This window comes from Seriola dumerili, unplaced genomic scaffold (genome assembly GCF_002260705.1).
Source record: "Seriola dumerili isolate Sdu_G_001 unplaced genomic scaffold, Sdu_1.0 BDQW01000149.1, whole genome shotgun sequence".
In the NCBI taxonomy this organism is placed as follows: Eukaryota; Metazoa; Chordata; class Actinopteri; order Carangiformes; family Carangidae; genus Seriola; species Seriola dumerili.
This window is the reverse complement of record NW_019174404.1, coordinates 5,260,648-5,283,113: the sequence shown is the minus strand read 5'-3', so window position 1 is coordinate 5,283,113 and position 22,466 is coordinate 5,260,648. Positions and strand designations below refer to the sequence as shown.

Here is a 22,466-nt window from a genome sequence, read left to right as displayed (position 1 = left end):
GTGGCGGTGGAGGGAGGGGGATCACAAGACAAGCAGAGACACGGAGAGAGTAGCTGTACAGCAAAAGGCCGCATTGCCAGTGTGAGTTTTTTTTTTGTGTGCAATCCTAGTGCAATAATGTGCAACAGACAGCGGCGGCATTGCGCCCGCGTTTGTGCAGATTAGCGCTCAGTTTCCAACCGGGGAGGAATCTGTTTACGCACCGACGTCGACCCCCTTTTCCTCTTGACTTTGTAGCGGGGAGGTGTGTTGGTGGTAGGGGGTGGGGGGGGTGAGGAAAAAAAAAAAAGTACCAGTGAGTGAGGTCAGCAGCATAGCATGAGTCAACCTTGGGGATGTATGCAGTCACCATCGCAGGTCGGTATTGTGCGGGCCTGCTGCCGCTGCTGGCCGCACAGAGCTGCGAGTGTGCGATCCTGCGGGCTGAGCTGCCGTTAGTAGCAGCTTTCATGACAAACACAGTAAGTATCGGGGCAGACAGGGCTGGAGCCGCCGTGTCGATGACTGTGTGGCGTTGTTGTTGTGGTCGACAGTGCATGTTATTGTGGCCACAGCTTACTGACAAAGTTTTGTTTACCTCGCCGAGACGGACTGGGCGCGCAGTGCTGTCGGATCAAACCTCCACCACACGGGGCTCATCGCTCGTCTGTAGGATGTTTATAATGTCACTGCACTGAGACTGCAACAAGAAGGAGACATGTGACGTATTAACCTTGTTGACAACTTGTATCGATCAGCGGCATTTCTTTATTAGCCATGCCACCACACTTTTGTCATACAGTCCGCATTGTTGGCTCGGTTTGTTGCAATGGGACATGGCATTAGTGACTGGATAATCCGTTTTCTGCAACAAAGGCTTTCTCGTAAATAGCGCTGAGCTGGCTGGCCACAAAAAAGTGATGTGGAGGGGAGGGAGAGGGAGAGGGGGGGTCCAGGAAGAGTCCTGTCGTGGAAGGACTCAGCATGTTTTTCTTCTATCTTCTTTAATTGTCGTCTCACACTGACACGGTGCAGGCCGCATATGTCGGCTGATGTGCGAGCCATGCCACACGGACTGATTTAAATTAGGAAACTGCGATGGATTAGGCCCGCTAATGATGCTTGACATTCATTTTAAGCCAATTTAACGTGTTAGTGTGTTTATTGGGCTAAACCCCGGGCTTGTATAAGGTTGCACTTGTGATGCGTCACGATAATCCCTAACCTCAGATGGAGTGTGTGTCTGTTAGATGCACAGAGGCTGCTCACACAGCGTGGTCGCCCTGTGATCAGCACTTATGGGTCACTCTGCAAGAAAAGAATGTGGTTTGCTTATGTGCATCTTTTTCATAGGGGGTGTTACATATGATATGACAACAGGGCTATAGGCATGTGTAACATCGCATGGCATTGCTGATGCACACACACATACACACAGTTTGTTAGCAACATAGCATGACCATTCAGTTTCCCCAGTCAGCGGTGCCCCTGAGCCAGTGCAGGATCTGAACAGCTGCAGCTGTCTATTTTAAGGAGCTTGTGTTTTACTAGGCCACCAGAGTAAAGGGTGACAACTGTCAGTCACTAGGTTGTCAGAGATGGTCTCTGCCAAGCCCGTGTTGTAGAGATTCTAGGATTCATTTATGTAATCATCTTGCCAAATAGTTTTGTATAACATGCGTCCTGCAGCAGGCCAGTGCATTGATTATTCGGATTCTCGCAGCAATAAAAAAAAAAATTGTAATGGTTTTCTGTTTTAGGTTGTTGACTGCTGCACAAGAGAGGCAAGATTTTCATTTTATACAGATGGAGCAAGGATTGAAATTTTTAACAGAAACACTGGCGATCTGTGTTCAGCTTGAAAATTGGCAGGCTGCGCTGTTTCAAAATCTGCTCCAAAACCTGGACGTAAAATAATATTTTTGCTTATCATAACGGGTTACCATGGCAATTGTCAAGATCTCCCCACAAGATAGCAAAGCCTTCAAGGCCATTGTGACTTTTTCCCTTGCATAGATCTTTTCAACATGACTCATGCTTGCTCACTTTCAGTTGCCCTTCTTTTTTGAGTCTGCAGCCATGGTTCAAAGGGCATGAGTTCCCTTTTTCGATGAGTCACATAGTTGTAAAAAGAGTGCTTTCTATCATGTTCAACCTGCTGTCTGTTCGGGTTGTTTGGCGGGAAAGAGAGCTTCCTTTCTGTTGCAGGTCAGTTGAGCTGTGAGGGGTTTTGACAAAGGTGCTAAAGTTGCAAGTCAACCTCAATGATGAACATTTCTTCTGTGCATTTGTGCATCTGTGCTGATGTCACAGCCCATCATTAAACCTGGTGCAGTAATATCCTGTAATGACATTTCCAGGAACTATTGATTTAGCTTTCTCTATTAACTATTTTCCTAAGGAATGCTATATGCAGATCCTTTAGTATACGTGTCCGGCTGCATGCAGGACCTTATCCCTATGTCATGTGAGCTTAGCGAATAATGACACAGTTTAAACCTACCCCTCCCCTCCTCTATTCTCACACCCGATACCTTTCAGTGGAGGTCTATTGTTGAAAAAGCAAACAACAGGTTTTTTACATGGCTGAGGCAGGGATGATAATGAGAGCCCCCTGTGGGGACCCCTTTAGTCTGATGGCTCAATGCTTGACCTCTCTCTCATTTTCTCTATACAGGGTGTTGCCCATGAATGAGGAAAACACACAGACTTCTTCGGATCTATTCACCCCAAGGCCGGCAACCTCTGGATGGGTCACAAAGAACTTCAGAGGGGAAGAGAAGATTATCTTGGTTGACCTGACTCCTCCTTACACTGATGTCAATGTAGTTTTATAGCTTTATTTTACTGTGGATACCCTTTGATTTTTGGATTGATATATTCAAGTGACAACCGGTTGAGCATCGGTAGTTAGTTTGGTTGAAAATATTCACCTGGCTCGGCTTATTCATGCCCGTCATGAGTGTACCAGCCCAGCAGAAACCCAGCGCCAAAAGAACAGGCAAACGCATCACATTTTTCAACGATCAAAGCGTAGCAATGAAGGAGACTTCTCAGCACCCTGAAGGGTCCTATTATGTCCCAGGTGGCACTGCTTCAGATCCCGGACAGAGCGAGGCTGCAAGTACCGTGACCTCCAATCCAGAAGGTCCTCACATGTACCTCAATTCTGTTATCTTCAGCCCAGATAAGGGTGACCAGAGCAGGGGTCATTATCAGCAGACTGTTCCAATGAAGTGGGCCCACCAGGAGCCCAGTCAGCAGCAGCCATCACAGTCCCTGCAGCAGAGAGCTGCCTCTTGGACCACCATGAGTAACTGGGGACAAAACTTTACAAATTATATCGGAGGAGTTAACGTAACAGACTCAAGGACCCAGAATGCATTTGTGAAGTCGATGCACGAGACTTCTGGCTTACAGCCACATCAACAGCCCCCAAACAGAGCTGCAGACAAGCAGCCTCTAGGGGCCAACCCTGCAGTGGAAGTCTACAGGGATGCGGTTAAGGCTCGGGGCATGGAGTGGGAGCAGCAGCAGCAGCAGCAGCAGCAGCAGTCTCAGGCCTTTCAGGAAACATTAAAACCTGGGGCACTGAACACTCAGCAGCACAGCACTTCCCACCCAGGAGGAAGCTCAGTTCTGCAGCCCTTCCAGTTGGCTTTTGGTCAGCCCAAGCAGCATCTGCCAGCCTACTACCAGACCTTTCAAGGCAACAGGACAACCCTACCTAACCCACCAAACTACTCAACACAGGCAAAACCCCCACACCAGTTACAGCAGCTGCAGAAGCAAGAGCAAATACAACGCCAGCAACAACATCACATAATCCAGCAGCAAATTCAGCAGCAGCACCATCAACAAATGCAGCAACAACAAATCATTCAGCATCAACAGCACGTACAGCAACAGCTACAGCAGCAGCAACAAATACAGCACGAGCAGCAGCAACAAAAGATACAGCAACAACAACAACAGCAGCAGCAAATACAACAACAGCAGGTGCAACAGCTCCATATTCAGCAGCAAATGCAACATCAGCAGTTGCAACAACAAAACGCTCATGTGCTTGACTATTACCCTGGTGCACAAAATGCACACCCTCACCCACATCCACAGCCTGTGGTGGTACACTCCCAGGAGTCCTCTGCTCCAGCTCCCCCAAAGATCCAGGAACCAGTCATCCAGGACATCACCCCAGAACCCCAGCAGTCGTCAGATCCCCTGCAGCCCCCTCTCCAGTCTGAGCCCCTGTCCCAGTCGCAGCCCCAGACGCAGCTCCAATCGCAAACGCAGCTTCGCAGATCACGACGGCTCTCCAAGGAAGGAGGGGCGCCATCCGACAACCCTTTTCTCTCCGTCTCCTCGGATCAGGCAGCCCCGGGGCTGCAGGGCTCCCAGAACGGGGCCCGTGACATTCAGGCAGCCCCAACGGGCGTCATCCAGAGCACGCGCAGGAAACGCAGGGTGTCCCAGGAGGTCAACCTGGAGACCCTTGCTCAAAAGGCCTCGGAAATGGAGTCTCTGCCGTCACATGTTGTCAAGGTAAATGCTCATTTTAATTTGTAAACTATCAAAATGCTCAGCCATTCTTCTTTCCTTATGTTGCTTTCGTTTTACTTCTGTCTTTCCCTTGTCTTTTCCTTTTTTGTGTCTTTCTGTTTCCCTCGCTCTTTTGCGCACTCATCTGTTTCTCAGCTGTTTCCTCTCAAGGAAAAGAACCACAGAAATAACCTTAAATAGAAAAGGACAGAATGTTCTCAATCCCGATCATTACATAGCAATTTATATCTAAACTCATCGCCATGAGCTGGAAGCCTTAATTGTGAATATCTTGGTGAGAACTAGAAATCTATTTTTCTAGTGTTATCCTAGGTTATAATTGTAGTGGGACTTCAGCTCCCCGAACAAGAGCGGGAACTGGAACAAACAGCCTACTGCCAAGAAAACTCTGCCAAAACTTGTGTTGTTTGTGAATAACGTGTTGCTGGAAGAGATGCTGGGTGTAATCAACGCCCAATGAAGTGTACACAACAGGACTGAGCTGCTCAACTCTGCCTTGTGGGGAAAATCAGTGGCTAAATCTTTACATTGTGAATATTGTCACATATACTTTAAAAACAGCTTCTTATGTGACTTTTCAGCTCTCACAGCATGTTTTAAAGGAGCCACTTACCCTAGCTGTGCCATGTGAAGGCATAAACTTATCTGTGTTTATCTGCTGAATGTCTTGATTGTGCAACAAGTCCTGTTTCCAAACAGCACAGAGTCAGTATGTCTGTAGTTCAGCACGGCTGTGCCCTGGATTTGCCTCATGGGTAGCTGATCATACAGACAGTGTGTTTGGTTACATGCCTGCACACACCTCCCCCCATCCCATCAAAGGAGAGAAACTCCAGCCTGGCCTTGTCTGCCCTCCCCCCTCTCTCTGTACAGGGAGGGGTGCAGGGTTGCCCTGCGTGCAGTGCTCAGCAGAATATCTCTCCACCACTCCGGTGTAGGGACTGGAGTTTTCCACCAGCAATAATGAGCAGAGATTCAGCATAGCCCACACTGCTGCATGCCTCTCTGCCCATGACGATGCAGCGTGCAGCGGCAGAATGCATCCGTCTTCAACTGGCCTCTGATGTGGTGGTTTAGATGGCTTTGAAGCTGCTCCAGAGTTGATCGTTGCTCTAAAGCACCCAGGCTGCTTGTGCCCACTCATTACAGTTTCTCAAAGAAAAAAATGTGAAGAATGCTTTTGGGGATCGTTTCTTTGACATGCGTGTAAGGTCTGTCACTTAAGTGCTGCACCTAGCAGTGCAATATCAAGCCGAGACATGGGAACATTTCAAGTTCTGTCTTCATCCTGTTTTATTTTGAAATGCTTTTTTACAGCGGTTTATTTTCAGTGTTTGTGGGAATACATCTCAGGCTCGTTGAGTATTGTATCGACCTATTTGTTAACACTCCATTTTGAGTATTGACTGAATTTTTGTTACGTGTTGTGTTTTTGTGTGAGGTGAGCAACAAGGTTGTAGGGTTTCCAATTTATTGAATTGATTTGAATCGGGCAGCCAACCAAGTAAATGTTATTGTACTATGGTGTGCTAAGCTGCAGGTACTTGAAGGTGCTCCGTATCAGCTGCAGCAGATAACTTTATTAATTGTTGCAACAGGTTGTAACAGGATGAAACTGCTGTCTTTAACTATTACAGTAACCTAGTTTGAGGAGTCACCCTCTGAGTGTTTTTAAATCCACGAGGATGTATGTTTTAGTATAGGGATACAAATAACCTTTATTTTATTATTGATTTAATCTGGATAATTGATTTTGTCTATTAAACACCAGAAAGTAATACAGTGATGAATACCCATTATGATTTCCTTAGTTAACAGTTATGAAAGATGAAAAAACCAGCAAATATTTACAGTTAAGGAGCTGGAACAATTTCTCACTCATCAAAATTGCTACTGATTCATTGAGATTTTTTGTGGATTGATAAATACACTTAAGGTTTCAGCTGTTTAGTGTCAACCAGTTCATTTGCAGTGTGCTGGCAATGCATTTGCATATGCTCTAGGATGTTTTATATGAATCCACAATCTTTCTTAGGAGCCACACAGACCATGGAGTCCCAGTGAATCAGAGGCCAAGCGCCCTCGAGACGACAACCTTCTGCCGCTCGTCATCCCCGTGTCTGTTCCGGTCCGGAGGCAGGATCCCTCCTCCCCTGACAGAGACGAAGCAACCCTGGCCTCCAACTGGCCCCCCAGGCCTTCAAACCCCCAGGACCTCGGCCGTGCAGACCACACACCCTCGGTCATTGTCACCCGGAGACGCTCACTCAGGAACTCCTTGTCAGAGAGCTCAGAGCAAGTCAGTATAATTTTGTTCTTGATGGCTTTCTGTTGTCTTTGTTTGTTTGTTTGTTTTTGCAGTGCCAGCAGAGTTTGCTAAACCTTTTTTAGTTGGTACATTTTCATATATTTATTTACCAAGCTATCAGAGTCGAGCAATAATCTGGTATCCATCTGTCTTCTTCAGTCTTATTTCTGCCTGTCTAAACTCCAGTTATTAAATCCTTGCATTTATGCCACATCGCCCCACCAACATACTCTCCCTTCCCCCCACCATGCTCGGTGTCTCCCCTGCCCCCACTTTAGTTGTCCACACTTTTCCCCCTTTCCCTCTTTCATTTGGGCAGTGAGGGGGGTTTTTTGTGAACTGGTTGCCCTGTCCCAGATCAGGCAGATTATCAGGGTTTAGCACTGCCATACTGTACATTATGTACCATACAGTTGAGGGTTGGGGTGGCTTGTTCTCTAGGATTTCTCTGGATAAACACATAGAAAGGCAACTGTGTTAGCAGCCAAATTGTCGTGTGTTTTTTTTTTGTGTGTGTGTTTTTACATAAAATTAAAAACAGAGTCAAATATTCACCTCTTAAAATGATTTTCCCTCACCAGAATGGCGGCACAGAGGGGGAGAAAGACGAAGATGGCAAAAAGTCCAAACGGCGTCCCCGGCCTGAGCCTCTCTTCATCCCACCACCTAAACCCGGTTTATTCATCGCTCCGCCAGTGTACTCCACCATCACACCTTACCAGAGCCACCTACGCTCCCCCGTTCGCCTGGCTGACAACCCCCTCACCATGCCCCCCTACACGCCTCCACCCATCCTCAGCCCTGTTCGTGAGGGCTCAGGCCTCTACTTCTCCACCTTCCTGTCTTCTGCAGCAGCCGCTGCCGCCAGCGGCCAGGGCCTGCCACCTCCCGCAACGCCCAAGTCGGCCACACGCAGCCTGTTGCGTTCCAGTAAGTAAAAAACATAAAGATAAGTTCATGAGACCTCACTGAATTATCCACAGGACATCTAAACTGTGTAGATTCAGACATAAAGTAATAAACATCTGGCAGTGATGTATGATTCTGCATTTGATATTCTTGTTTTTAACCTCCAAGACAGAATATATACAACATATACAAAATATAACTCCTGCGATTTATGACAAAAACCTTTTTGATAATGTGACTGAGTGGATTCTGTGTTGCTGCCCCTTTAGACAGCTGCGACATCACACCCCCAGTTCTGTCGGCTATGAGCGAGGCCACTCCAGTCAGCATCGAGCCGTGAGTATTTTCCCTCTCCACATCCCAAAATCATCATCTTCCATTATGGAAAGGGTGGGTTTGGGGGGAGGGAGATGAGCTGTGTGTGTGTCATTTTCAGATAAATTATATGGTTACTCAAGAGCATGCTTGAGTAGTAGTTCTGCAATCAATTATTCAAACCATAACACTGGGCTGAATCATGATTTGTCTTGAAGGAGAGCACAGACTTGAAATTCTAAACCCATCCTTTAAAGCGGCCCTCCCCTTCACCACTGTTACCACTGGAATCTTTTGCCCTGTCATCCACAGCTTGCATTAGTGGCAGCATTCACCTTCTGATCTAACTATTCAGCCTAATGTCTCCCTCAGTGAAATGCATCCTGTCATAACAAGTCCGTGTTATCTGTCAAATGAAAGCCTTGAAGCTGTTTGAAAACTAATGACGTTAAATACACCAGAGGCCTGAGCCTGTGCTCTTCAGTGTGTGTTATAATGTGGCTGGAAACTGATCAGAATCTGGAGTTTAACAGAATACCATATGAGGCTTTTGTTGATATGAAAGTTTAAATCCTTAAGATTTTAGTCCTGGTTGATTTAGATTCACACCCATGGTTTAATACTCCAGCAGACACTAGTTGAGCAGCTATGGAATTACAACAGAGGAACTGGTTTAACTGTTAACAGTGCAGCCAAAGAGACTTGCATTGTTTTAACCCTCTGCAGTCCAGGTTGATTTTGGTTCATTGTTGCCGACTTCCCTGCAAACTAACATGCCACTAACATGCAACATACAACCCACATGCATATCCCCCTTTTCAACACAAAATATACGAAAAAATGACTCTAAATAAAGTCATAATCTTGTTATGTTAAAAATATTGTTTCAATATATAAACAGAAAAATGTCTTTCATTACTGATACAAGCAGAACTAACCTATAAAATATGCTGTTGCTGTATCCTGTGGCAGCTTCACAATAAAAGCCTTCCTTGTGTTTCACAAGTTAGGGAACTTTTAATGTGAAGCAGATGCAGTAGGAAGAGTTCCATTTAAATTAGCATTCATTTAAAACAACCTTGATATGGTATAAAGGAAGTAAACAGCGAGACTGAATTCAGTGAGATAAACTTACGCTGGATTACCGGTACATGTCTGCATTGTTCCTCATCGAATCCAGTGCTGGAGTGGCACTAACAGTAAAAGCTACTATATAGAGATGTAAATACATTGAATGGCCATTGCAGAAAAAAAATACCATCCAAAAATAAATAAATTTATTCTCAGAGATAATGCAGGGAAAAACTTAAACCAAATAAGACCAATAAGAAATCACCAACAACCAAGTTACTCCTTTAATGTAAACACAGCCAACGGTAGCTTGGGCGTTTATAAAAATTAGAGCAGCAGAGAGGAGGAGCTTAAAGAAAACTGAGACCCGGGTGTTTAACCCTTAAACCATCAGACAACAATTCTTTTTGTAGTTGCTTGCTGTTGCATTGACAGTGAGGTGCAGTTTATGGGGTGCATTGTGCAAGCTGTTGCCTGACTAGTGCCAGCTGCTCAGCAGTTAGTTAGTTAGTGGACGAGCCAGTGAGGCTTCTCATAAATCATGGCTTCAGCTGGGTCTGGTGTGCACACAAGAGGCATCACAGTTCAACTTTTAGCAGCCCACCTTCCCTGGGGGAGGCAGCCAGAATACACACACTCACTCAGCTGGAAATACTGCAGGCCCACTGGAAATGCAGAGGAGGGAGGAGACATGCTTGAACGGGATTGTCTGTGTGAACAAAACTGCATCCCTGTGATATCTGGTTTCAGCCCCTTGAGAAATATTATCTTTGACTTTCCGCACTGGTTGGATTATGAGTCTTTCTTCTGCTTTGGCCACAACTTTTGTCCCTCAGCAGAAAGAGGATCCATTTACTTTCAATTCAGTCAATTCAAGAAATGCATTCTTTTTAAAATACACATTTTGAAAGTCATTTGCATTTTACTCATTATGCTGAGAACACAAGAGAGCTGTGTAACAAGCTTGAATTCGAAACAGTGCAAGAATTACAGCACTCAGAGCCTGAGTGCCTCAGCAATCTCCCTGCGGCTATTTAAAGATCATGGCAGGAAGAAAAGCGAGGAAACCAATATATGATCTGAGAAAAAAAACAACAGCTTTACTCTCAAAAGAAATTTGATATTGATATGTGATGTCTTGACTGAAATATTTAAGAGTGAATAAATGCCTCATAACTGAAGAGGCACTTGATGAATTCTGATCAAATTCAAATTGAATGATCTCCATCCTTGTCGCTCACACTGATGTCCTGTTCCCAGGCGGATAAATATTGGGTCGCGGTACCAGGCAGAGGTGCCAGAGTTGAGGCAGCGGTCAGCTGTCGAGCTGGATCACCATTGCGCGGATCTGGTCTGGGCTCCATTGAATGAGTTGGAGGAAAAACCTGACTTCCACGAGAAAGGTAAGTAAAAATACCTGACACATTATTTCACTATTGTTACATCACCTGAAACCAACAGCAGAAGACGGAAGAGGATGTTTTGTGCAGGATTTGTAGGCTGAAAGCAGCTAACTATTATTTCCTGTGAAGCTGACTTTCTGCTCTTCAGAGTCCTGATTTACATTTTATGATAAGAAGTAATTAGTTTGAATATAAATCACCAATTTCTTTTGTCTTAAACCCTGTGTTTTTATTCATTTAAGTATGTAATTTCCTTGTTTGCAAACTACAGAAGTAACTGTCTGTTGTTATCACTTGAGAGATAACGTTTTCAACAATTCATGATCAAGATGTTGCAATGTGGGTGACTTCTGTGCAAGCAGTTTTAACTCTGCAGATCCCACTGCATATGAGAAAATGTAATTGTAAATGTAAATGTAATGGTATTACCATGTTACATTTTCTCATATGCAGTGGTATCTTATTGTAATACCATATAGAGTATTTGTCACTGTGGGGAAGTTTGTTTTAGACTCAGACTAATGTTGATCGTCCATAATAGAAAAAATCACATCATTTTATTAGATTATGATTGTATTACATGCTTCGCCTTGTTCATTCTTTCCCTTACAAATTTACAAAATCTTGTCACCACTGTTTGTAAAATAATAACAAAGTGTGTGTTTTTTTTCCCTGTCATGAACAATCTTTGTCTCTTTCAGTGGAAGACCTCATGCACATGGCCTGCTCCAGTGTTTTGTGTGGAGGAGGCACCAACCAGGAGTTAGCCCACCATTGTCTGTACGAATGCAAAGGGGACATAATGGTGAGTGTGACAGAACAATCCGTATTGATCGGCCGGGCAGGGATTTACACTATTAAAAAGAAAAATGAGCAAGAGCTGTGCTCTGCAATAAACAGATTTATCCGTTTTTCCTTCTGACCCACACAGGAACAGCGACATGTTTTCCTCTTAAAGATTGATTTGACTCATAAAAACAGCAATATCTGCATTCCTGTTAAAATATCTAGTGTCACACAGAAAAACTTAAAAGATATCAGATATGAACCATTTCAAGAAAAAAGGACTCCAGCTTTTATAGAATGATTAATAGAACAAACTGGCGGTAGTTTATCGTTTTTAGACTTTGTTAGGTTTGTTTTTCTCATTTTGAAGTGGTAAATCATTTTGAAATGGGGTATTTAATCATTATTTCCGAAGTAATAGCATTGAATGAGAGAAAATGCGAGGCCTAATGTACAGTCCACACATGATTACATTTGCCATTTACCTCAAAGCCTTGAAAGAATATATTGCTATGCTTTGTAACTGGACAGAAGCCCATTACTGCAATGCAATCATGTTATTGTTGGCTTTCTGCACAAACCTTAAGCATCATGTACACGAGGAAACTGGATTTCTGTCTGATTTCTGGTCTTGTGAACCTTTAACCTTCTTCTAACAGGGTTAGAGTTGGGGTTTCATATGAGCAAGAGCAAGGCCTTCCATTCAAAAGAATTCAATATAAAGTCAAACCAGGACAAAAACATGTCATGGTGTTGCTTCATATCTCACTAATACACTGAAAATATGAAAGTCGCAATTCAAAAATATGAAATGTGGGAGAAGATGAATCTGATTATTGACCAGCTGCATCTAAATGCAAAGTTTAAAGTAATCAGACTGATGCAGTGCACACGCACGTGTCCTCCGACTTCCTGCCCTAACCGGCTCCCTCCCAATAATCTGGTTTCTTGTCCGCACTTAGATGTAGTGAATGTATTGTAATGCATTCATCTGAGCTCTCTTTGATTACTGAACGGAAGTGACTGATCTGTAGAATTTCACTTTTGCTCTGTACTGAAACTCTGTGGTGTCCTGAGATGACTGACAACAGTGTGGTTTTTTTAGCCAGAGGCAGAGTGATGCTGCTGTGTGTAGAGCAGAAGAGCTGCACATGCTGTCAGAGAGGTGTGAAGCACAACAGTCAATTGACAGAAAAATCTACAATTGACCTATTTTAATATTTGATTTATAGTTTTTTCAAGTTAATTAAAGCCCCAAATTCTGTAGTTCAAGCTTCTCGGTTGTGAGGATTTGCTGCTTTTTTCTTTTGTTTTATTTAAGACATTTGAAGAGGTTTCCTAAAGCCTGACATTTTATAAACCAAAAGATGAATCTATTCATCAGTTGCAGCCCTAGCTCAGTCGTTTATTGTAGCCATGTTCTAGATATTGTCAAATATAGAAAGCAAAGATCAGGGCTTCACTCGACATGATGAGGAGAAGGATTTCTACCTTTTAAGATGCCAGGCGAAACGTACAGCATTGTACAGTATATTGCCCTTGTTGCATCAGGTTTTTAACACATGTGGTCAGGTTCACACGTATTTCTTTGCTGTACTTGAAAGCATCTTGATACACGAAACATCAAAGTCATAGATGTGCTTGAGAAAGGTCAGAAAAGTCATAAATGTTCAAGCTTGCGTTCAGTGATAGTGTCACCAAGACTGGTCAGACGGGTGCCCCACCTGAACCTGAAAGTGATACATCCTGTGTCTCATAATCATTGTACCACCGTCAGACCGATAATTACATCAGAGATCATTATCAGGGATAGTTCAGTTTGCAGTGCATAAATCCGAGGATGTAATCCTTCAAGAGCAGCCTGACCTCATCTTTGACCACAGTATGAAATAGCTCAAATGACGACTTATGATAAGTCTCTCTGTGCAACTGATTAGATTTCAAATTTCACAAAAAAAAAGAACAATGTGCTCTGTGCTGGTTGTGGTAATGAGGCCAAATAGCTGTCACTGTTAAATGCTGCGAGGCAGCATCTCAAGTGGCCCTTTCCTGGTCACATCACCCCCATTGAAATACCAACAAAACAACATCAGATACAGTCAGGCATGGTGCAGTTTCAGAGAATTAAACAGAAATGAGCAGTGGGAGGGTTGGAACAATGGCTACACTTGGGATAATAAAAGAAAAAATGAAGGCTGAACATCTCAGAATAGCCTCGCTGCATGAGACCAGCTTTTATCTTGAATGTAACAAAGTTAAATTGAGTCATTTAAATGCAAATAATAATAATAATAATAATAATAATGATCAGGGCTGCAACTAACAATTATTATCATACTTGATTATGATGTGATTCATAATAACCTGTATAACCCTAAGGTATCTTTTATTTTGTCACACCAAATATATTCAATTTACTATGATGTGAAGCCAAGAAAAAGCAGCAAATTGTCACATTTGAGAAGCTGGAGCCATCAGATGTTTCACATTTTGGCTTAAAAATGACTTAAACAATTAATCAATTATCAAAATTGTTTTGTAAATTTTTGTAAATTTTTTGTTCATCAACCAACCAGTTCCCAACCAACCAATCCCCCTATCATTGCAGCTCTAACAATAATACTAATAATACTGTATCTGTGGCACCTAATCTTACTAGATATTTAGTTGAAAAAATTAAGAAACAATATAAATCACATTTACTATTTTTGTCTTGTGTAAAAAAGACTAATACGAATAAGAATTATTCAACACTGAGCAGCACAGACTGACTTTTCATTTCACAGGGAAAACAAATGTTTGCGTTTTGCATCACATTGTCTTTAGAGCGACATAAACAGTCATCCTAAACCACTACTTCCATTATTGAAGATGCACAAGCTGGACTTGACTCGATGCCTGCTTCAGAGTTGTTCAGAGTGCTTTGTGGTACGATACTGTTGGAGATTTCAGGCCCTAGCGACCAGCTCTGGTCCAGCGTTGTCAAGGAAACTATGAGGAGGGGCGGCGGGGGGGGTGCTGTCAGAGCGCCCACTCTCTGCAGCGGTCTCGTCTTTCAGCATTCATGCACAGTGAGACGGTTTCTTTTTTTGACAATGCCAGAGAGCGTATCAACATAATATGATGCACTTAGGTACTTGATACTTGCAGGAAAATGAGAACGATGGTTATCTCCCTCCCTGGTCACCTGTAACATTCATTGTTTGGCTCAGTGTGTTTTTACAGGTTTATAAAGCACAGCTGGAGCTCCTAATAGAGCAAGAGTCAGTCTGCTTGGCAGGAGTGACCTTCTCTATAAAAGCTCACAACAATCACTGTTGTGCAGTTAATGCAGCTAATGTGCCAAGTGTCTTCACTTTCAAGTAATGTTACGATCTTGTTTTCAGGCTGCTCTGTCGCTCCTGATGCTGAGGAACCCAATTTTCTCCAAGTCTCATCAGCTGTCAAACTACCACTACTCAGGTCAGTACTATAAAAATATAATTTATTAGTATTTCAATAGAACTTTTGCTTTTTTTTTGCTTTTTTTTTTTTTTCCAATAACAATAAATGGATGGGATTTACTTAGATCTGAAACAAGTAATCGTTTCAGTCATTTTTCAAGCAAAAATACCAAATGTCTGATGTGATATTACATTGATAAATATGGGGTTTTAGACTGTTGACGGTCAGTTTTCAGTATTTTTTGGCATTTAACAGACCAAACAGACAGAACAGTCGACAGATGAATTGATGATGAATTCTAATGATTATTGGCAGCCCTAGATCTATTGAAGCAGCGTCTTCTGTGAGAAATGATCCGTAAAAGAAAGTTGACTAAACTGATCACCAGTCATTGCCATCATTTTCTAGCATCCTTTATTACCTCATGTGATAAGACCCCACCCATCTGGTGCACAAAGAAGCTCAAAACAAATGCTCATAAATAGTTAAAAATCCAAATTTCAGCCAAGATAAATTCTTGCTTTATCTGTGTATGTTTGTGTTTATATTTGTGCCTTACTTAATAATCTTGGATGTGTGCAGCGTGCCCCCCCCCCCCCCCCCCCAAAAAAAATTTCCGTCTTATTACCAATAAACAGTGATGGACTCTCTGAGCCTCTGCCTCTAAGCAATGGCAGCTGCAGTAGCGAGAGTGTGGTGTTGCTGTTGATGCTGGTGGGGGTAGTGGGGGACTATGGAGGATTGTCAGGGTCAACGTGATGAGGAAAGGAGGGGGGAAGAGGGGAATAGGCTGGGGGGGGGGGGGGGGCAGCATGTGGCTAATCCCAAGCAGAAGACAGGAGAGCCATTGTTTATCAAGTGATTTGAGTGAATGTGTGTGTGGTTTTAAGAGGGGGGGTTTGGGGGGCACTGAACTTGTCTAGGTCTCAACACAACCAGAATAAAGATACTTGCTATGTGATTAAGTGTTTATAAACTGGCCACTAACACGCTGTTTCTCTCTCCTCTCTGTTGAAACGTCTTCCTCTCCCTCCCTCAGGATCAGACAGCTGGACGGCAGCTGAGAGACGCCAGTTCAACAAAGGCATCACTGCATACAAGAAGGACTTCTTCATGGTGCAGAAACAGGTACGCGTGCAGTTTCACAGGGCAGGGACAGCAAAATCAGTTGCGTCATGCTGCGACTAAGGCCACCTAGCTGTGCAATCAACAAAACTTCCCAGTTCACACAGTGTGCACATGATAATATCCTGTGGCGGGGGAAAGGGAAATATAGTCACTCTGGAACAATGTGTCCTTCTTGTTTAATCATTTCCAGTGTCGCAATCAATTATTGCTTTTCCACAACAATGCAAAACTATTCGATTTTCTTGTCTGAGTCTCTGCATGGATGTCAGTCACACACCACTTCACCAACAAGTGAATTGTCAGCCTGTGGGATCTACTGGGAGATAGATCAGCAACTGATTTCATAATTGATTATTTGTTCCGATCATTTTTGGAGCAGAAGTGCCAAACACTTTGTGATTTCAGCTTCTCAAATGTAAGAGTTTGCGGCTTTTCTTTTTTCTTTTTTTCTTTTTTTTCATATGTTGGTAAAGTCAGTGGTCTGATGATTATGTGAAAGAATAAAATAATCTGCAGATGAATCAATAATTGATCAAACTGCAGCCCCAGCTGAAGGAAAGCTTCTCAGATCAAATCAAAAATGATCCTGCTCCCGAATGCCCGGAAAAATGACTTCATGTGCTCAATAACATGTATTGCGTGGGTGTGTGTGTGTGTGTGTGTGTGTGTGTGTATATGTGTGTGTGTGTGTGTGTGTGTGTTGACAGGTGACCACTAAGACGGTGGCGCAGTGTGTGGAGTTTTACTACACGTACAAGAAACATGTCAAGATGGGCCGCAACGGGACGCTGATCTACGGAGAGGCCGAGCCTTTGGAGAGCAGGACCACTGAGGAGGAGATGGACCACAAGGTCAGTTAACAGTGCAGTAATGTGTTTTGTTGCTGATATAAAGTCGTAAAGATGGTCATTTTAGAAATTTAAGCTGTCACAGAGACGATGAAGATCCTGACATAAAGCAGGCCAAAGCGCTTCCACCTACCTCTGTCATGGAAACAACCAAATGCAATATGCAAAATATTGATATGTTATATATTGAAGAGATTTTCCTGAAAGCTAGAAAAAACTTAATCTAGTTATAAATAATCACAATGAATGTGACCTTGTTTAACCACAGGGCAATATGATTAGATATGAAACAGCAGCAGCGTTTTATTTAGATGTGAAACTGCAGAGCGTCAATTCAGAAACATCTATATCTATATTGACAAGCTGAGTCTTCAAATGAACAGCGTGTGAGCGGCTGCAGCTCACTCCACCATTTACTAACATTAGATGCAGAGATTTCCTTCAACCATGGAAACATTGCAGGTGCAGTTTGCTGGTTGTTATGGAAACTGTGCTACATAAATACACGGCAGCAAGTTTTAAACATCCTCATCATCTTAATCAATTAACCCCCTTTACTCTGCAGTATTTACTGCGTAGCCTTGAAAAAAAAAAATACAAATACTTCAAAACCAATGTTCAAAAGAGTTGCAGTGTGAAAGGCAACATGTGTAACGCTCCACGACAGAGATGTGTAAATGAGCATGGAGCTGTAAGTTTCTCTCCCAGAGGCTTATGTCTTCAAACTCTACCTCCTCGGGCCAGCAGGGCTCTCACAGACTGGAGCCGCAGCGGGAGGAGGACAGCAGGAAGTGGGAAGGATCAGCTGACAGGAAACAGGATGTCGGCCCCACCAGGGTCACACACGCGCTGCAGTCCACTGAGAACGTGAGTGTGAAATTGATTATTGGCTCTGCATGGGAAATTAACCAGTGGCTGAACAAACAAATAAAACGAGTAGATAAAAGGATTGAACAGGTCTGTTTTATGACATCCACCATCATGTTCCTGTTAATTCATAGATAAGATAAAAAAATGTTTTTAGAGAAAAGCGATTTCATCCTGTAACCTATGAGATCATTGATTTGTACTTTTTAACAATGGCCAATTCTGTAGTCTGTCTGTAGACCCTGACGTGTATGAAGGAGGCATCTGTTTTTGAAAAGAATGGTATCCATAATGAAATGTCCTTGTCACCATGTTTACTGAGTCACTGTATTAACCCAAATATAAAACGACCTCCCTGTTTTCCGACAGATGATTTAAAACACTTTCAGACTTCTCCTGGTGGGAAAGATTCCCTGAAGTACTGATAGTTTAAGAGTAAAACAGTCCTCATCCTTGAAGCCTTTTCTCTTATAGAAGTGAAACATGAATTACTTCCATCAAAGCTTGACAGAAAACATACTGTACGTTTCCACTCCCAACTTCGACTCTTTGTTTGGGTTTGAAGGTCACATAAGCCTTTTTTTCAGACATGGAATATGTAACATTACTGGATTTATCTACTTGTTAAAGCGATGGCATTTTGTCATAGAGACATTCAGGCATCTTTTTTACAGTAATGTTAATGTTAACTCTGCTGCCTGTTTAATATTCGATAGTGAACGAGCATTGAATGACAGGAGTCTGGACTCATGTTTAATTCCTATTTACTCACATGCAGTATGTAAAGCAGCTGGCTGGATGTTCTTTCGTTCATCCATAAGTTTGCATGTAAATTAAAACAATGGGGAGAGACTGTTGGTCAGATTATCGTTATAAGAGGATTTTTAACCTCTTGTGACCCAGTTGATACATTATGATATCCTGCGTTGCCCTATGAGTGAGAGAGAAAGAGGAGTGACCAAAAAAGCGAGTGTGTCCTGTTTTGCTCTCTCTCTCTCTCTCACTCTCTCTTTCATGGATGACCTGAGCGATGACAGTAAGATGACAAATACATTTTATGTTTTATGTTAAAACAAAATTGTCATCACAAGTAATGCGTCTCTGTCACTGACTGAGAAACTGAACTAAATGGCGCGTTCTGTCTGCCTGTCGATCTCCTCCTCGTTATTATTTTCCACACTCTTTGTCTTTTGAGCTCCTTCATTATGACATTCAGTGACAGCAGTAATTCTCGGCTCGGCTCGAGATTATTTGCTCCGTCTGTTTTATGCAGTAAAGATGTCGCAAGATGCTTTTGACTGGTTTTCCTCACATGGCAGCAAAATATGTTTCACAGGCTATCAGAAAGTCCCTCAGCTTGAACTGCGCTCCCTAAACACTTAATAGGCTGAATAACTCTAAAAGACTCTCTGTAGACTGACTCAACGAAACTGGTAACTGGTGAGCCTACCAAACCTTACAGCTACAAACAAATGCCTGTTATACAAAGACCTCCCACGGCCCTTGGAACATAACCAAATGATCCCGGTGAGAAACCTCAGCTTGCCTCTTCAGACTCCACACTTTGTCCTTTTGAACTCTGCTGGACTTGTCCTGGTGGCTGGTTGTTGCATTTGCTTCCCCCTGCTGGATGTGTAGTGGGGATAACTTGGCTGATGTCAGCCCTCTCTGGATTGTGCAACTCCACGATGTCTGTCAGTAAACAATGACTCGACAAGAAACATTTATTCTTCTTATTTCCATTTCATTTCATCATTAAGTACACATCAGTTGTTGGGGAAAGTACCAGGCTGCATATGTTGCTGTTTTGTTTAACTGTGTGTCCATATGTTTGTTTACTGGCACATGTTTGCATGCCATTGTAACACTATCCTACATAAAAGGTGATCGTAAAGTAGGTTCAGGCTCATTATTTTCTCTCCTAAATGCCCTCAGTGACTGTTAAATTGGAGCTTTCATGTTAACTCCACCTCTCTCTCTTATTGTGTGTGTGTGTGTGTGCGCAGCCCGGGACCGTCCTGATCATGAAAGGCCAGGACGACACGGGGAGGGACCAGCCGCTGTCTCGGGTCATCCACGCCCCTCATCCACCTCCTCCCAGCTCCAAAGCACGCTACGATGGCAACGCACGCCGGACGAGCCCTTCAACAGGCAACAAAGCCTCAGCCGGGCAGGAGGGAGAGTTCCCCTGCAAGAAATGTGGCAGGTCGGTGATCAGAAATGTCACATCAGTCACCGCTGTTGTGTTGGAGACGCCGGTTGGGCTCTGTTTACTTATGCAAAGCTGACAGCAGCAGTCAGTTGAGTTACATAAGCAGCCTTAGACTGAACTCTCCAGATATAAAATGCAGAATTTCTGCAGGAAGTATTGCTAATGCCATTGCCCACTTGGAATATGTATTAGTAAATAGAGGCAAGTGTCTTGTGGTGTCTGTTTGAAAGAATCAAACTGTCCTGTCATGCTTTGATTAAATAACAGCTCGTCCTCTGGCAACACCGGGCCTGTTATTGCCAGCCGTGTCCTAGCAACTGAAACACAGAGTAGACGGGCACATCACGCCTCTTGTCAATTCAGCTCTACCCAGTGACATGACAAGATCTACTCTCTCTCTCTTTGAATACTCACCCTGCTCAAAGTGTGCTCATTATAGAGCGTCCACCACCGCAGAGTCTGAAGAATTATGTTACAGGAAATCCAACCGGGGTTTATCAGTCACTTCCACACTCTGCAAGGTCTAGATATTGCATAAGGATGGAAAAGTTTGTCCCAACACACATGAGTGCACATTTTGTGCAAGTACAGACCCACTGCTGTGTCACATGCTGTGATTTTTATTTTAGAACTAAACTGATAAGTCCATTACTCGGTCGACAGAAGTTTTACCATCGAACTCTATCATCATTTCACAGAAAAACATTTTCTGTTACCAGTCTCTTAAATTTTTTAGATTTTCTCTAATTTATATAACTAAGTTGAAACTCTTGAGGACAGTTGGTCAGGCAAAATTAGAAATTTAATATATCATCTTGGAAGTTGTACTAGACATTAATGAGACATTTAATTAAAGAAAATAATCCGCAGAATGTTGAATTGAAGAGTGATAATGGCCTAGTGGACTGTCAGTTACCCAGCCCTTATCTCCATGCATCGTACTGAGCCTTCACTTCAATGTTTATGGAGAGGCAAAGAAACATGTAAGAACCCTTTACACACGGTGTTGAACAATATGCAAAATAATATCCATACAATACATACAGAACATAATGATTTTACAGAACTGGGAAGTTATCACGGTGACAGTTTGTCTTTCGTTGCAGCAATTGTAAAGTAAACAGTGGTATCTGCCAGGAATGTGTGCTGGCATCCATTTGATTGGCCACCGCAGCATGACGTGGTGGCAAAGGTTGAGCTGAGTTTAACTTTTATAACGAGTACCCTGTGCCCCCCACCCCACCCCCCGCATTGGCACCTCCGCTGTATCACCTCATTTAAATGAATGAGGGGGGATGGGTTTTTATTTCAGGCAGCGCTAATATCAGCCTGAGTGCAGCCTTAGTCCTGCTGCTTGCTCTCCTGTACAGGTTGAAGTTGTGTGTAGGTATGCTGGAAAATTCATCAGGTGACCAGACTACATCAACTAATAATAATGATTCAGATTTTACCCCTTTTGTGCCTTTTGCTTTCTCTATTAATTTATTTTTCTACAGTGCTCTTATTGAAAACCTTTTTAGAGAAAAGACCTCTCTGACCTCCTCTGTCCTCCTCCTGCAGGGTTTTCTACAAGGTGAAGAGCCGCAGCGCCCACATGAAGAGCCACGCCGAGCAGGAGAAGAAGGCGGCAGCGCTGCGTCAGAAAGAGGCCGAGGAACGCGCGGCGGCAAAAGCAGCAGCCGAGGCCGCCGCCATCCTGGCTGCTCGGCAGCAGAACGGGACACGGCAGGCGAGCGGGGACAGCACCAACGACGACTCGTCAGACAGGGAGGACGAGGACGATGAGGACTGGCAGTGAGAGAAAGGCCGCACCCTCTGATCGTGGGGTGGTTTGTTCTCTGGGATGGGAGGAGGAACTTTTTTTTTTTTTTTTTAAAAGATGAAGAATCCCTCCTGTGAACTCTCTGTACATTTTGTGGATCAAGAAGACTTCCGTTGCTTGGCACATTCAGGGACAGATTTACTCCTGTGTATGTGTTTGAGTGTGAATGTGTGGACTGAGTGAGAGCGCGTGTGTGTGTGCGTAAGTGTGTGTGTGTGTGTGTGTGTGTGTGTGTGTGTGTGTGTGTGTGTGTGTGAACTCACCAACGCCCCTTTACTCTGCTTGAAAAGCTTTTCAGGAGTTACCTCTCTTGGTCACAGGGCTCGGTCAAATCAAAGCCATGCCGCTCCTCTCGGCGCTGTCCTGCCCTCCACGCCAGGCCGCGGCCTTCCTCAGCACTTTTGAGTCTCGCCCTGCTTCGTTTGTCAGGCGTGGAACTTGCTGGACCCTTTTTTTTCTCTCTCTCTCTCTCTCTCTCTCGCTCTCAATGAGCCACAGCACGCGCTTGCTTAAGCTGCGTCCCAACTCTCCGTCATCGGATGAAGTTTTTTGACGAAGTGAACGCTGAAATCTGACAGCTGGGAGGAGGGGGGGTGGGGGTGGGGGGTGGCGAGTAACAAACGGAGGGTCGTGAAGATGGACAGATGGGTGGATGGCCTTTGTAAACTGTTGCCTCTGTTTCGCCGCTCTTCTGCATTCAAGGCTGCCAAAAGCTTTCTCAGACGCATGATGTGCACCAAATGGGTTCCCTCCCTCTGTGTGCGTTGTTCATTTGGGCTTCAGTTCTGTGAATCTCCCCTTCAGCCCTCGTCAC

At 43.7% G+C, this 22,466-nt stretch overlaps 1 protein-coding gene across 1 annotated transcript; it reads left to right on the top strand.

Annotated features, from left to right (window-relative positions):
- The first annotated feature begins 2,882 nt into the window (after positions 1 to 2,882).
- Positions 2,883 to 21,870, top strand: LOC111225750 (ELM2 and SANT domain-containing protein 1-like). Its single transcript, XM_022750775.1, has 12 exons — positions 2,883 to 4,521; positions 6,575 to 6,838; positions 7,429 to 7,777; positions 8,026 to 8,092; positions 10,403 to 10,545; positions 11,247 to 11,350; positions 14,718 to 14,793; positions 15,815 to 15,903; positions 16,611 to 16,754; positions 17,499 to 17,618; positions 19,625 to 19,824; positions 21,391 to 21,870. Exons 1-12 carry the CDS (start codon positions 2,929 to 2,931, stop codon positions 21,626 to 21,628), a joined length of 3,387 nt encoding a protein of 1,128 aa, XP_022606496.1. The 5' UTR covers positions 2,883 to 2,928; the 3' UTR covers positions 21,629 to 21,870.
- Positions 21,871 to 22,466: the final 596 nt, after the last annotated feature.

Excerpts from the sequence above, each read along its gene's own strand:
- LOC111225750 (XM_022750775.1), top strand. The coding sequence starts at position 2,929 with ATGCCCGTCATGAGTGTACCAGCCCAGCAGAAACCCAGCGCCAAAAGA. Across the intron at positions 6,839-7,428 it reads TGTCAGAGAGCTCAGAGCAA|AATGGCGGCACAGAGGGGGA; the intron begins GTCAGTATAATT and ends TTCCCTCACCAG. Across the intron at positions 10,546-11,246 it reads ACCTGACTTCCACGAGAAAG|TGGAAGACCTCATGCACATG; the intron begins GTAAGTAAAAAT and ends TGTCTCTTTCAG.